Source organism: Neovison vison, chromosome 3 (assembly GCF_020171115.1).
Source record: "Neovison vison isolate M4711 chromosome 3, ASM_NN_V1, whole genome shotgun sequence".
Classification (NCBI taxonomy): domain Eukaryota; kingdom Metazoa; phylum Chordata; class Mammalia; order Carnivora; family Mustelidae; genus Neogale; species Neogale vison.
The window spans coordinates 232,489,359-232,504,462 of record NC_058093.1 but is presented as its reverse complement, the minus strand read 5'-3'; the positions used below and the strand labels follow the sequence as shown (position 1 = coordinate 232,504,462).

Below are 15,104 nucleotides of genomic sequence, written 5' to 3'. Positions count from 1 at the left end.
TTTTCTGTTAATGACAAATTGATTCTGACTAGTTCCCTTGAAAATGACTTCAGTTAAGCCACTGACTTCAGTTTCTTACCCTGCCTCCTGTGGGAACTTTTTTTTGCTTTTTAAATGTCTCTGCAAACCTAAACATCCCTCAATCATGGGTCTTGTCAGAGCACATGTCTCCATATGAGGGTTACCTTGGTCATGTCTCGATCCATTTTCACTACTTTCTCCATGTTGGCACCAGTACCAAGTCTGAAGGGCCGTCCTTCTGAGCTACTACAAGGGAAAGAAGAGAGAGGTGACGATCTTACAGGCAAGGTCAAGGTGGGGCTGCAGGCTGTGAGGCAACCTACTACTGGCCAGGCCAGCATTATATGCTACCAGAGGATTTTAAAATCCACAGTAGACTCAATTTTTCAAAAAGGAAATGATTTATTATTGCTTAATTATAGTACTTTCAGGGATCAAAACATTAGCTGTTTTTATAGTTGTAATGATAATTTAAAACCTACATGAAACTGACATACAAACTAAAAACTGAACATAATCTGAGCCTATGACACAGGGAAGGCGGGGCACCTGGGAGACACTCAGTAAGTGATCGAAATCCCAAAGTGAGGGGACTTCAGCAACGGCACGGGTTGGATGCTTTGGTGTGAATGACTGGTCTTTCTAATAATTCAGCTTCCTCCTCCTCTTAAATCTGGCCCTCCAAAAACTCCTTCGCCAAACTTGCACTGTGAAGTTCTGCAATGCCCAAGAATGCTTCTTGGTGATTTCTGCATCTCGCACTCACCTGCCTGACCCCGCTTAGTTTATGCTAGTGGCCCACTAGTGCTTTCCGTTGCCATGATGGCAGGCCAGGGACCAATTAGGAGGATGACACCATCATCACATCATTTATCTGAAGAAAGAAGTCATCCCCTGAGACACACATGTATGCTCAATTCCCTCATGTTCTGTGGAAGGACTTCCCGTCGTACTCACTCCCACTAACAGGGCCCTGGGGGGTCTGTAATCTCTGGACAGTAAGTATATTTGGATGGTAAGTATATTACTTCCTTATTGAGCAATCATACCGTTCATACTTCAATGAATTAAAGCTTTAAAAAAAGTTTCTCATATTTCTCCACCTCACAGTCAATGGCATCCTTAAATTTACCAGTGGCTGAAGGATGCCAATGACTAAAACCAGGCTGCATTACATTATTCCTTCTCAAACCCCAAATCACACTGTAGACTCTCCATTGAGCACAAACAATACATTCTCAACAGGGCTTTTGCTCCCTGTTGGGTCTGAAGAAACAGTACCGAGTTGTGGATAAGAGCTTGGGCTCTGTGGTCAGAGGCCTGCGTCTGTGGTTCAGCTCTGCCTCAGTTTCTCCACTGTAACAACAGGGATGACAGTGATTACCTCTTAGGGTTGTCAAGAGGGCTGAGACAGTTGATGCATGTAAGGGGCTTACTGAGCACAGTGCCTGGGACACGGTCAGTGCCTGATGGCATGTGGCCAGTACAATCATCAGTCACCTTAGTAGCGGCTGGAGAACCTCATGAGATGACTGGTCTTCCCGCTTGTGGATAAAGATAGATAGCTTGCCATCCACTGCTTCGCTCTCTTCTCCAGGATCTTTGTCCCCTTTTAAGGAATTCTTGGGGCTGGTTTTTGTCAATGTAGTGTCCGGTTCAGAAGCAGTTGGGGAAAGAACTGTCTGACACCCTTCAAAAGGAAACAAGAGCAATTGCAGTGTTATTTGCGCCGCCGCCCCGCACAGGAAAAACTCTGGTTCTGGAGTCTCTCTTCCTCCCTCTCCCATCTCCCTCTCTTCCATCGCAGGAGGCATAGCAGCAGCAGCTACTGACCATGGAAAGCTCGGTCTGGCCGTCCACAGCAAGTGGACTCCTCAGTGCCATTCTCCACCAGCTGCTCACCTGGGACCACGTAATCTGCCAGCTTTGCTAAGAGCAACGAGGCAATCTTGGATGCTGGGTCGCTGGGATCCTCTTGCTCACTGTTCAGGGAGGGAACAGAGTAGCTCCATGGCGGGAGCTCCACATTTCCACAGTCTTCTACACTCATCAGTGGGAGCGCTGCCCGGCACAGCTGAAGAATGATAAGGACCAGCTTTGGAGATGGGCGTTGGTCAAGCAGCAGGGAGAGGAGTTTGGACACACAAGCTGGCTGGCTCAGGATGGCTTTACCTATGTGACTCCTGAAAAAGAAGGAAGAAAAAGTACACAAGGCTGGGCGTATTGGTCTATAGAAATTCAAGAGTTCCCTACATGGAGATGACCTGGTTCCTGAGGAAGACAAGGATTCGGCACTATGTGCTTATGAAGGAGAACTAAGGTTTTTCGTAAATATCTAATGAAAGCTCAGAACTGACCAATCAATAGTACTTAAAAGGAAAGATTTTTGAGAATTTTCTGGTCCCTGATGAAATTTACTGAACTGCGATGCTATAGTTCAAGACAGTGCATGGAGTACTACAACTTCATGACCCAAACTAGGAAGACTTTCCATTTAGTCCTTTATTCCTTTTTAAGCATTGCTTCAAGACCAAAGAGCTCCCACTGAATTGCACGGGCCTCAACGGTCTGGCTTCTGCCACATCTGACCCAGTGGCATCTCACTGAGAAGAAAAGGTCCAGCAGAAACCAAAAAATAAGTAGCTGTATGTGGATAAGCAGGTGTGGGCCTCGTGGCTCACACGAGATGGTGTCAAACCTCCACAGATGGTCTTCTTTTTTTTTTTTTTTTTTTTAAAGATTTTATTTAATATTTGACAGACAGAGATCACAAGCAGGCAGAGAGAGAGGAGGAAGCAGGCTCCCTGCTGAGCAGAGAGCCCGATGCGGGGCTCGATCCCAGGACTCTGAGATCATGACCTGAGCCGAAGGCAGTGGCTTAACCCACTGAGCCACCCAGGCGCCCCCAGATGGTCTTCTTTTTTAAGACAGCCTGAGAACAAGAGTCAACTACATGTCCTGACCGATTCTCTTGATATAATGAGGATAAGGATTTTGGGTTTCTTGATGTAACGGCCTCAAGTTGAAAGGCTAGCAGCTGTGACCAGCAAAGTATTAAAGCAAATGGTATTGTTTTATAATGTAGAGATTCACCTAAATGATCCTCGCAGTTTGGAACTACTATTTTCCAGTGATTTCATTCTCCACTGTTCTTGAAGCAGAAGCTGTCAGAATGGCCTTGTAATTTAGAGGTTTCGAAAGACAATCACCAGCCAAAGGAAACCCAATCATTTGAGAGGAAAGCCACCTCTTCCCACAGCTGTGGCTGGGCCTTCCGTACCTTGAGAGATCATTGAGAAGACTGAGGACATCCTGGAGGGCATCGTTCCCAGCAGCCTGGTTGCCACAGCACTCCGTTGCTCGAGCAAGGTGGTTGGTGAGAAGGCTGGACACCTGGCGGGCCAGACCTGAGTGTACCGCCTCCGTGGAGCCGCCTTCAGAGTTGAAAGAGAGAGAGAGGGAGAAAGAGAGAAAGAAAGGGAGAACCCAAGGAAGCCACGGTAAGCCTGCAGGTGTGGTGAGTCCTCCCTCTCAGCCTCCCTACATTAAGCTCTCCTCTTGCCTGATTTTTCTTTAACCTGCTCAGTATTCCATTAGCCACCTAATTAGTGTCTCATTAGATCACTTCTGCACATAAAAAAGGTTAACGATCCAGTGTTGGGGAAAGACTTTTTTTAAGATTGTATTTTATTTATTTGACAGAGAGAGACACAGCAAGAGAGGGAACACAAGCAGGGGGAGTGGGAGAGGGAGAGGCAGGCTTCCCACTGAGCAGGGAGCCTAATGTGGGGATGAATCCCAGGACCCACCCCCCCCCATCATGACCTAAGCTGAAGGCAGCTGCTTAACGACATGCACTCTGAAAGACATTATTCTCAATGAAAACTGAATACAATTCAAACAAAACAAGGAACATACTTCGATTATCATGGAAGAATCACTTTCTTCTTCTTCTTTTTATTTTTTAATTTTTTTTATTTTTTATTTTTTAATTTTTTTTAAAGATTTTATTTACTTATTTGTCAGAGAGAGCGAGAGCGAGCACAGGCAGACAGAGAGGCAGGCAGAGTCAGAGGGAGAAGCAGGCTCCCTGCAGAGCAAGGAGCCCAACACAGGACTCGATCCCAGGACACCAGGATCATGACCCTTCAAGCCGAAGGCAGCTGCTTAACCAACTGAGCCACCCAGGCGTCCTTTTTTTTTTTCTTTTTTAAACTGTGATGAAGACATCTTGATTTTTAACTCTTACCCTCTCTCTCCTCAAACACAATTAAAGACCTTTCGGGATCTTTCCATTTTCACTGTAGTTCCAGAGGTTTCCCCCTCCCAAGAAGCTCTTGTAAAAAGCCACACAAATTGTCATTTCCTGAACTTCCCATGCTCTCTTGGATCCCTGTGCCTACACACAGTTTTTCTGCATGGAAACATTCTTTAACCTGTAAGAATAACTCACATGTCACCTTCTTGGGAAGCTCTGCCTGATCTCTAGCACCGCTGGTCTGGAGGAACCTGTGTGCTGGTCCAGCACTTGGCATGCACCTCAGCTATGGCACTGACCACACCACAATCATTTGATCATTGGTCTATCTCCCCCTGCACCCTATTTCTTACAAGGGAGAGCAATGGCTTGCTCATCTTGTGCCTGACTCTCAAGACAACAAAACATACAGTGAATGAACAGATCAGTAAGCAAGCTCTATACATACGCCTGGGGTGTCATGGAGACATCATGACATCCTTTACTTGGATGGATGTATTAACTGGATTGTGGTAATCATTTCACAATGTAAATACATACATATATATATATATATATATAAAATAACATTGTACACTTTTTAAAAAAAATCACATTCTAGGGGCACCTGGGTGGCTCAGTGGGTTAAGCCTCTGCCTTCAGCTCAGGTTGTGATCTCAGGGTCCTGGGATCGAGCCCCACATCGGGCTCTCTGCTCAGCAGGGAGCCTGCTTCCTCCTGTCTCTCTGCCTGCCTCTCTGCCTACTTGTGATCTCACTCTCTGTCAAATAAATAAATAAATAAAATCTTTAAATAAATAAATAAATAATCACATTCTAGGGGCGCCTGGGTGGCTCAGCGGGTTAAGCCTCTGCCTTCGGCTCAGGTCGTGATCTCAGGATCCTGGGATCAAGCCCCACATCAGGCTCTCTGCTCAGCGGGAAGCCTGCTTCACCTTCTCTCTCTTTGCTTGCTTCACCTTCTCTCTCTTTGCCTGCCTCTCTGCCTACTTGTGATCTCTGCCAAATAAATAAATAAAATCTTTTTAAAAAATCACATTCTACAATCTAAATTGTATACAACTTGTATTTGTCAGTCATCTGTCAGTAAAGCTAGGGGTGGCGGTGGGGAATAATACCACCCTAGAAGAGTACAGTAAGCCAGGAAACTGAGAAGATATCTTCCATGTTCTTTTTGTCAACACTGTAGTCAGTCTCCAAATAAATATTTCTATGAACTGGCTTCATTGCATTTTCAAGTGCTACCTCCTAACTATATTTTTACTATCCCAGTTTACATGAGACCCCAGAACTTACTCATCTCATAACTGGAAGTCTGACCCTTTGACCAACATCTCCCCACATCTCCTCCTAAAATTCCTGGCAACTGCTGTTCTACTCTTGGTTTCTAGGAGTTTGGCTTTTTCAGATTCCACATATAAGGGAAATCACTCAGTAGCTCTCTGTGTCTGCCTTATTTCACCGAGCACCACGCGCCCTGGGTTAGGATAATCATTTAATGTCATAGCGTAGCCATAAATTTTCAGAGATGCATGCTGATGAAGAGGCTGTCACGAAATCATTAATTAAACCATCTGGTTATGTAATTTAATATAGCCTTTCTTTCCCCCAGCCAGCACCAATAATTAAATAAACGTGTCAACAGAAGAAGTCAATGAATTCTAGAATGGAAGCCTTCTTCTTACCTTCTTCTTTTTCCCACTCAACACAGCGGTTGGCGAGCACCTGGAAAGCTGCCCAGGCCATGGTGGCCACCTTTTGCTTCTTGGTTTGTTTCTCACTGGAGCTGGACTCCGTCTGACTGCTTAGGCTACACAGTCGGTCCATGAGCTGAACGAGGCCACTGCGTACCAGGCACTTCTCTTCACTCCTGGCCAGGAGGAAAGTTCCACACAGTAAATGTCACTGACCAGCCCTCGGGTTTAAGATTCAGGTTATCAAAAGGGCATAAAACAAGTCAGTATAGTTCTTTGCCTATTACTTAGGATGGTATCATGCATAACTGAACACGGAAATGTTTCTTTTCAATGAGGATTTCCTTCATAAATAAAGAACTTCAAGTTTTGGTTTGTTCATATAGAGTAGCGAAGTAAAAATCGATGGAATCAACTCAAGATTCCCATTCGTAATACAAAAAACTTATGAATTTTATTATTAGGCCACTGAGAAAATAAATGCATTTGTAAAAAGTTTTTGCCAAATATGTTAAAAAATTTTCTAGGGATCTTTTACTTTCCTTCAAAACTCTCCATTTTGACAATGTGATACAGTCCCTATTGGCCAATTCTGATCATGTAGGAAAAATTCAACAATATGGAATTTACACAGTAACTTTGGGTATCTGTCAGGAGGTAAACTCCTTTAATCATAGTGATAGTGTCACTGGACAATCAAAGCCAAAAACTCTCAATTTTTAAAAATTAAAAAACAATTTTAAACTATATATATATATATTTAAAGATTTTATTTATTTATTTGACAGAGATCACAAGCAGGCAGAGCAGCAGGCAGAGAGAGAGGGAAGCAGTCTCCCCGCTGAGCAGAGAGCCGGTTGCGGGGCTCGATCCTACGACCCAGGTATCATGACCTGAGCACAAGGCAGACGCTTAACTGATTTGAGCCACCCAGGCGCCCCCACCCAATTTTTTAATTTAAAAATATTTTTCTTTAAGCAACCGCACTGCAGTGTAACTTACTCACAATATGCAGTATTGCCTTCCTTACCTGGTATAAGGTATGGTACACAAGAGTCCAATGCTATTTGCACACGCGATAGGGTAACGAGCACACAGAGACACGACAGAGGTCATGGTCTCCCCGAAAGCTTCCTGGACCTGCTCCACCATCCCACCACAGGTTAGTTCTTCAATTCTATGAAACAGAACCAAAGCGAAGGTTACTTGAACCATGTAAGAAGAGTGACAGTGAACATAAGAGCAGAGTGTTCTTCTGAGAAACCCAAGAGTGTCTAGAGGAATCGAGAACTGAAGGGATCTTGGAGACCACCAGTGTTTCCCAGACTGCAGGACCACAGAAGACTATCAGGCAGCATATCTAGAGTTGCCTCAAAGACAATGCCCACACCCTAGAAAAGTCTGGGGAATTCGAGGCTAAGTCAAGTCAAGCAGGGCTCCCTACCAGGACAACTCGGAGCCTTACAAGGTTAAAGTCCACAGTATCTCTAAGGGCAAAAGAATGGTACTCCACATTACCCGAATGCATTTAATAAGGAAACCATCTGAAACACACCTATAATATCTTATGCAGCACTGAGTTTTAGAAACGCAATTGTACTAATGACAAAATCAAGGCCCAAATAGATTAACTAAGTGTCCTTTTCAAGTCCACACTGTGATTATTAGCAGAGTATGAGAATCCAACTGATAGAAGACTTTCCCAATGTAAACACATGACCTGGGGTAGATTCTACAGCAATTAATATTAGTTTAAAAATGGAACTATCCAGATTTACCTACAAGGATATGCTACAGAATACTGTTTATAATAGTAAAAATAAGTAAATAAAATCTAAGGTTGGAAAATCAGGATTGAATCTGAGTAAAGGTTCAGGAATAGGATACAGTGCTATGCAAACTACTAAAAACATTACAGGGGCTGTCTATGGTTTGAATAAAGACAGAACAGATACACTAGAATGTTAACAGGTTTTATCTTAAGGTGCTGGATTTACAGCACCTTTTTAATTTTTATTTTGTACTTTGGGATTTTCTGCATTTTTTGAAATGTCTGACATGACATTACTAACTGAGGGGAAAAGGAAAAATGCTGCCAGGTTTATGGAGAAATATTCTGGAAGTGAGCTGTGGTGGCCAGTGCTATTCACTCTGCCTCCTGGGCACCCCTCTGGTTGGGTAAGCATGTGAAGGGGACAGACAGCTTTCGAGATGGCGGTCCCTTCCTCTAACCCAGGCTCTCCGGGATTACCAGGACTGGGGCACACCTGTGCTGGACATGAGCAAGAACTGAAGTCCTGTTTTATAAACCAGAGGTTTTGGAGAGTTTTGTTTCCAAACAGTAACCCGGCCTCTCCTGATTGAGACAGAAATTTCTCAAGATATTCACGTTATTCTTTTTTTTTTTTTTTAAAGATTTTATTTATTTATTTGACAGACAGAGATTACAAATAGGCAGAGAGGCAGGCAGAGAGAGAGAGAGGAGGAAGCAGGCTCCCTGCTGAGCAGAGAGCCCGATGCGGGGCTCGATCCCAGGACCCTGGGATCATGACCTGAGCTGAAGGCAGAGGCTTTAACCCACTGAGCCACCCAGGCGCCCCGATATTCACGTTATTCTTAGTTAACACATTTTCCTTCAGCCACTGCTCTCTGCCCGCTGGCCAGAATTTCTCAAAAAGCTGTCAGGAGACACAAGTAGCTCTAGACAATTCTAGTCCAGGACCTGTAGACAAATGCCCTTTCTATTTCTACCTGAAGATCTTGGAAGCCCGCTAGGGAATAGTATAGAAAAACTCCTCACCAGTAAGTTATAAAACCTTCTTCAAAGTTCGTATCTACAATTAGGTTTTTAGAAATTGATCCAGTAAAAATAAGCACAGAAGTACACAAAAATCTAAGTATAAGGATGTTGACTATACATCAGTAAAACAGAAAAAATGTTTCATGTGTCCACCAGGAGGGGAGGAGTTAAGGAAGATATAGCCATCCACACCTGGAGGTCCATGAGGTTCTTCAAAACTATAAACCAGAACTACATGCATTGACATGAAAAGACAGATATATCCAAGATACACTGAATAAAACAATTCCCATGGCAGTGTTCTATTACAGTATAATATAATCTGAATTAGGAAAAAAAATCATACATATACACACTTCTGTGTACAAAGAGAATTACACAGCCATTTGTGGGTGTGTAGCTGTTACAAGCAGCTCTTAGGGACAGGATGGGATCCAGGAGAGGAAGGGGAGTAAAGAGACTTCTGCTTTCTGCTACATATGCTGATGTTGTTACAAAATTGTGGAACACTAAAAAAATATATATATATAATATTTTAGGGGAAAACACCAGTAAATACTACTGTCTATGATTTGACTTCAAGAGTCATCTTTGGAATGAAGGCCTTTTGCCCACCCTAGTCAGGATGGTATGAACTACAAGAAATAACTGACCTGGGTCCTCCCTGCAGGACCATAGTCACTGGACCCACGAGGTGGGTCACGCCCCCAACGCGCACAGCGGCCGTAAGCAATTCCCGCATGTGCACCAGCGCCTGCTTGCGAGTATTTCCCCGCCGCCACCTTGTCTGTGCGGCCAAAAGAAAGCTGCTGCTGGACACCTGAAAGGCATGAGAAGGAAGTCCACTTGACTCTTGGGGACTGACACAGTCTCATCCCCCCCGCCCCCGCCCCGTGCTGCTAGGTGCTATTCCTCTGTAGTTGGCAAAACGTGACCTACGGCTTGGTCGGGGTTGGTGCCGATGAAAGCAAACAGCTGCCCCAGCAGGACGCTGTAGGTGGGCTTGTCCCTGCTGTCCTCAATGGCCAGTGACTGCAGGAGGGTAAAGGAGCTGCTGCGGTGGCTGGTCACGTGGCGCCGCCTACAGGAAAACAAACAGAACAAGATCACGAAACAAGACCCTCAACTTGGGGAGTGAGCTCTGATGAAGGTGATGAAGATGATGAAGGGGGCATGTGGGGATCCAACCTTGGCCATTAGCCGTTTACCTCTGATTTGCTCTGGTAAATTCCAAATCTTCATTACCAATCATTTCCAGATCAGAAGGAGCTGACATGCTGCGAAGAAAAACAGGCTGCCGCACAGCATGAGATATCACCTTTGTTTCTGAAGCTGATTTACAAGCTGGAACAGAAAGGAATAAAAACGTTGGCATACATGCCATCTGATTTGTAGGACAGCAACAACAGCTATGCTACTAGACGAAGAGTATCTTCACTTTCTAGGAGAGTTCATCTACCAAACCAGCTAGCACAGCATGCTGACGATTTTTAGGCCCATTTTTAAAAACCTAGATATTAAGGTCAAAAATTATTTCAGTGTGAAAAACTGTAATATTTTATTATATTTGTTTGGAAAAAAAGGATGCAAGTCTCAACCTTCACCCTCATATAAGCATTCTAAAAAGCCAGAGAGGACAGAGAAGGTCATTTCTAGAATCAAAAATTTCTTAATTCAAATAAATCTAAACCCATTTTTCTTTTCCAGAGACAGCCTTTCCTCTCCCCCCTTGAATCCTAGATTTATTTAGCTGACTTACTGACATTTGGTGGTACCTTGGCTTCGATCAAGTTGGTGTGAGTAAATATCACGCTTGAGCTAGACTCTGACTGGGCCTTCCTTAGCACTACCCAGGGAAATGGTTGTAATTACAAAAGAACACTTTGATGGTAGATGACAAAACTATATATAAAGATCATCCAAGGGGAAAAAAAAGTAGAGAAGAGGTTATCTTGCTCTGTCTTAAGAATGGTTAGGCAGCAGGGGCGCCTGGGTGGCTCAGTGGGTTGAGTGTCTGCCTTCGGCTTGGGTCATGATCCTGGGGTCCTGGGATCAAGCCCCACATTGGGATCTCGGCTCAGCAGGGAGCCTGCTTCCTCCTCTCTCTCTGCCTGCCTCTCTGCCTACTTGTGATCTCTCTGTCAAATAAATAAATTTTTTAAAACCTTAAAAAAAAAAAAAAAGAATGGTTAGGCAGTTTCAGTCTAAAAGCATTTTTGAAGATGTTATTGCTCAGCAAACTATTGGTTCATGGTCTCTGATGGCAAGAGCCTCTTGGAAAGCATCATAGCCTCACTGAGTGGTTAAGTCTTTACATGGGATCTTTAATTAACCAAGGCCTCATGACCAGGGACATGGTCAGCAGACGATCTCGGTATGTGATCATACTGTAGGCTTGGCACACTCCCCCCGATGTTCTCAGCAAATGGTCTCCTTTCACTAGGGTCAGAAACCTGAATCACCCTAGACTTCTCTCCTGTGTGAGGGGAGCCTGTGCACTCAGCTGGGATGAAAACAGGTTCGTCTACTTGGCAGTGTCCATCAGGCTATGGGGTTTGATAACACGGGGTCTCATGTTTACTCATCCTGCTCTCTCAAGACAAGAATTAACAACTGTCATTATGGGCTATGCTTGGTGCTGGGGATCCAGCTTCAGAAAGAAGGCTCATTGACTTCTCTGAGAAATGTCCTTTCAGGCTAACAATTAAAACGTGACCAGGAAAATAGTGAAAATTCAAATTAAAACTGAAAACTCAGTTTTAAGAGGAAAATATGATGCACTACAAGATTCACAATGTTGACTATCTAATTAGATGTGCTACTAGGAAAATGACAAGCCTTAAACTAAAAGTAAGGGGCATTAGATTATAAAAACAGATGTCACTGGGCTCCCAAGAAAAACTGAATGAGGCAGGTGGGGAGGTAGCTCTGATGCTCAACTGACTTACAAAACACCACCTGAAGTCAACGCAAAGTCTGTTTTTGGCTTTGAGTATGAGATCTCAAAATCTATGAGATGGAATAGCGCAGAGCGACTGCACGGAGCTGGCTTTGTACCCGGTGTTTCCGCAGGGGTCCCCGAGATGCTTCTTGTGAGGCCGGACTGGGCCGCGATGGTCACGTGCAACAAGAGCTCGGCTCGGTTCATTAAACTCTTCACTAACGTCTTCGTTTTAGCCAGTGGGTGCAAGGGTTTCTGAATGAGAGAATTCACTTCTTGTAGGAACTTCTCCCTATAAAGAAAGGCTGATGTGCTTTTAGTCGTTCTCACGTTCACCAAAACCAGTGTTCTTTAATGACAAAGGATACAACAAATAGAGGGAAACGAAGCAAAAGAAATCTGATAAATATCGCTCCCCTTCCCCTAGCCGAGAGAGCAGTGTTATAAATGCACCAATTTTAGTTCCTTTGGCCCAGTTTCGGTTGCCTGTATACTAACTTTTAAAGGCCGAAATCAAAATTTCCAAGTTTACAAATGAGTTCCAACTCAAATATTTAGTGAATGCATAAGATTTTTAAAAATCTTCACATCTTGTCTTAAGCATCAAGGCAGTAAATCAGCTTTACACAGTTATTAACATCACTAACCTCAGTGACAGGACCATGTTTTCAAGATCATTTCCATCAAAGGAGACTTCTTTCATTGAACACAAAAGTTCTAGTTCTTTCATTTTGTTCTAAAGAAGGAAAAATCAAGAAAAGATGGTAGGCAGGATCTGCAAAAAGTGAGTTTTACTGTTCATGTCAAAAGGAACAGAGAATTTCGGTGGGGGAAAAACAATACACCACCTCTGATCCACATTTCTATGCCAGAGCACATCTGTAAGTTATTCTTTGATATTTTAATGATTATAAACGGCATCGAGTACTTTCTGGGGACTTCTTCAGTGCTTATAACTGCTCTTCATTTCTTAAAGCTTGCAAGCAAAATACAATGATGGTAAAACTATCAATCAGTTAAAAACAACTAACAATTTGTATTTGTACTGTTGATATGTTGATCTAATCAATTTTATTTAACCTTTGTAAAGAATGGGTACATTTTGGTGCGGGAAACATTTTAACAGGTAACACTATTTGGTTTCCTTCCCTCCTCCGACACACGCCTTTGCACTGTAAATACCAGTGCCCCAGTGATAAATCACACAACTTGCTTACCTCATTGAAATGGTAATCATAGAAGAAAGGCATGTTGTTCTCCAGCTTTCCCTGCATGGCATCATCGACCTCGCTTTGCCATTTCTGCTCCAGTTCTGCAACACTCTGATAGATATATTAAAAAAACAAAACAACGTGAGAAGAGATGTAAAATAAAAACAAGTGCACTGCAAATTTGGAAATTTTAGTCCTAACTTTTTAAAACATCTTTTTAAATAACTCTTTTTTAAAAGATTTTTATTTATTTATTTGAGAGAAAGACAGCGAGAGAGGGAACACAAGCAGGGGGAGTGGGAGAAGGAGAAGCAGACTTCCCACTGAGCAGGGAGTCCAGTGCGGGGCTCGATCCCAGGACCCTGGGATCACGACCTGAGATGAAGGCAGACACTTAACGACTGAGCCACCCAAGCGCCCTTTCAGGTCATTTTTTAAACTTCATTAAATTGGGGCACCTGGGTGGCTCAGTGGGTTAAGCCGCTGCCTTCGGCTCAGGTCATGATCTGAGGGTCCTGGGATCGAGTCCCGCATCAGGCTCTCTGCTCAGCAGGGAGCCTGCTTCCCTCTCTCTCTCTCTCTGCCTGCCTCTCCATCTACTTGTGATTTCTCTCTGTCAAATAAATAAATAAAAAATCTTTAAAAAAAAAAAACTTCATTAAATTTCTAGGAAATAAATTTAATGTGAGAGATTAATGTGTGAGAGAAGTCTAAACACACTGGCCTTCACTTACCTGCAGCTGTCTCTCCATGGCATTGAGTTTCTTGAAGGTCTCTCCCATAATTTTACACAGTAAGTCATATTCTTCAGCATGTTCTTCTTGATACTGGAAATTTATTAGGGACTGCAGAGCATCAACCAAGTTCAAGTGCTTAATAACACAGGATACCACCATTTCCTCCATCACATCTGGCTGAATCACTTCTCTACGGTTACAACAGAAACTACTCAGATAGATGCCAGGCTCTCAAATTACTAATCCTGTATTCAATACACTCAAGAGTGTAGGCTTTGATGTAAATATATTAAATATTCACCACAACTTCTTTATTACAATAAAGAAGCATGAACATTATGATGGCTTTCATACTAAGTTGTCAATAATTTAATGTTTAACTGACAAAACTGACATCAGCTGATGAAGTGAAAACCAAACTTAAAGAAAGCCCATTTTCTTTAATTTTATATTTTGAGCTAGAGTTCTAGTAAAGCTGGAAGAGGTCTAACACTAAAAGATCTTTGGAACTGTTTATGTGCCAATTAATTTTACACAACATCATGTCTTGTGATATTTCATATATATGGATGTTGGGCTGAAAAGGAATTGCGTTTCTGTATTTTTCACTTTAAATTTCAACTATCCTTAAATTTTTTCTCTCTGAAATGGCCAATCATGCTTCAGAAGACAGGGCAGAGGCTACCAAACAGACTTTAAACAAGAATACCACAAAGTCATTTGTAAGTGCAAGACCTCATACTCCAGATTAAAGACCCCTCCCCATCTCTCTAAGAGATGGACTAAGGAAACCAAAAGTTGAGGACTACAAGTAGACAGTCAAACCACCTGAGAAAAATCTAGAACATGCCTCAGAATCCTACGGAAAACTTGTCAAAACCTTAATTACTGGACCCCATCCTCAGAGGTTCTGATCCCACAGGTGTAAGATGGGGCCCACGAGCTAACAAGGGCCCACGTGATGCTATTGCTGCTGACTGGGGACCCACACCTTGAGACCCAAAGGTATGCAATGTCACCTGGGGCGGGGTTGGGGAAGGGGCGGATACTGTGGTTAGTGTTCATTAAGTAAATATAAAATTAAAGGTTCAAAAAAAATTAAAGGTTCATTAGAAGGAGAAGAAATTTACCCCCTTCCATTGTTTTAAATTTTTTTTTTCCAATGGGAAAAATAACACACTATTTAGAAACATACTTTATACTTGGTCTGAATTGAGGTCTAGCACGCCCAGAAATTTCCCTGAGCTTTATCATGATTCCTGGAGGAAGCCTGATCCGGGGCAGGTCAAAATAGTTTCCAACAGGAGGCACGAGGACGTCAGAGGGGTAGGTGAATTCTCTGTCTTCCTCGATGGTCAGTGGCAGTGGAGACGGACTTGGAGTAAGGGCAGGTGAGATCACGCCATTGGCCTCCACCTGCCACTGGCACCTGAACAGACAGAA

General features: G+C 43.2%; 1 protein-coding gene across 10 annotated transcripts in view; it reads right to left on the bottom strand.

Moving 5' to 3' along the window:
• HECTD4 (HECT domain E3 ubiquitin protein ligase 4) overlaps positions 1 to 15,104 on the bottom strand; it is a 185,861-nt gene that overhangs the window by 59,537 nt on the left and 111,220 nt on the right. For 5 of the 10 annotated variants that reach the window (XM_044244240.1, XM_044244242.1, XM_044244245.1 and 2 more), the window contains exons 25-39: positions 14,857 to 15,090; positions 13,659 to 13,851; positions 12,931 to 13,035; positions 12,361 to 12,449; positions 11,830 to 12,005; positions 9,981 to 10,116; positions 9,712 to 9,853; positions 9,426 to 9,592; positions 7,003 to 7,149; positions 5,964 to 6,148; positions 3,302 to 3,455; positions 1,924 to 2,204; positions 1,522 to 1,711; positions 1,303 to 1,377; positions 186 to 267 (exon numbers count right to left, since the gene is read on the bottom strand). In XM_044244240.1, the coding sequence (XP_044100175.1) occupies positions 186 to 267; positions 1,303 to 1,377; positions 1,522 to 1,711; positions 1,924 to 2,204; positions 3,302 to 3,455; positions 5,964 to 6,148; positions 7,003 to 7,149; positions 9,426 to 9,592; positions 9,712 to 9,853; positions 9,981 to 10,116; positions 11,830 to 12,005; positions 12,361 to 12,449; positions 12,931 to 13,035; positions 13,659 to 13,851; positions 14,857 to 15,090 (2,356 nt within the window). The remainder of the gene's footprint in view (positions 1 to 185; positions 268 to 1,302; positions 1,378 to 1,521; positions 1,712 to 1,923; positions 2,205 to 3,301; positions 3,456 to 5,963; positions 6,149 to 7,002; positions 7,150 to 9,425; positions 9,593 to 9,711; positions 9,854 to 9,980; positions 10,117 to 11,829; positions 12,006 to 12,360; positions 12,450 to 12,930; positions 13,036 to 13,658; positions 13,852 to 14,856; positions 15,091 to 15,104) is intronic. The other 5 variants (XM_044244247.1, XM_044244249.1, XM_044244250.1 and 2 more) reach the window with 3 other exon arrangements.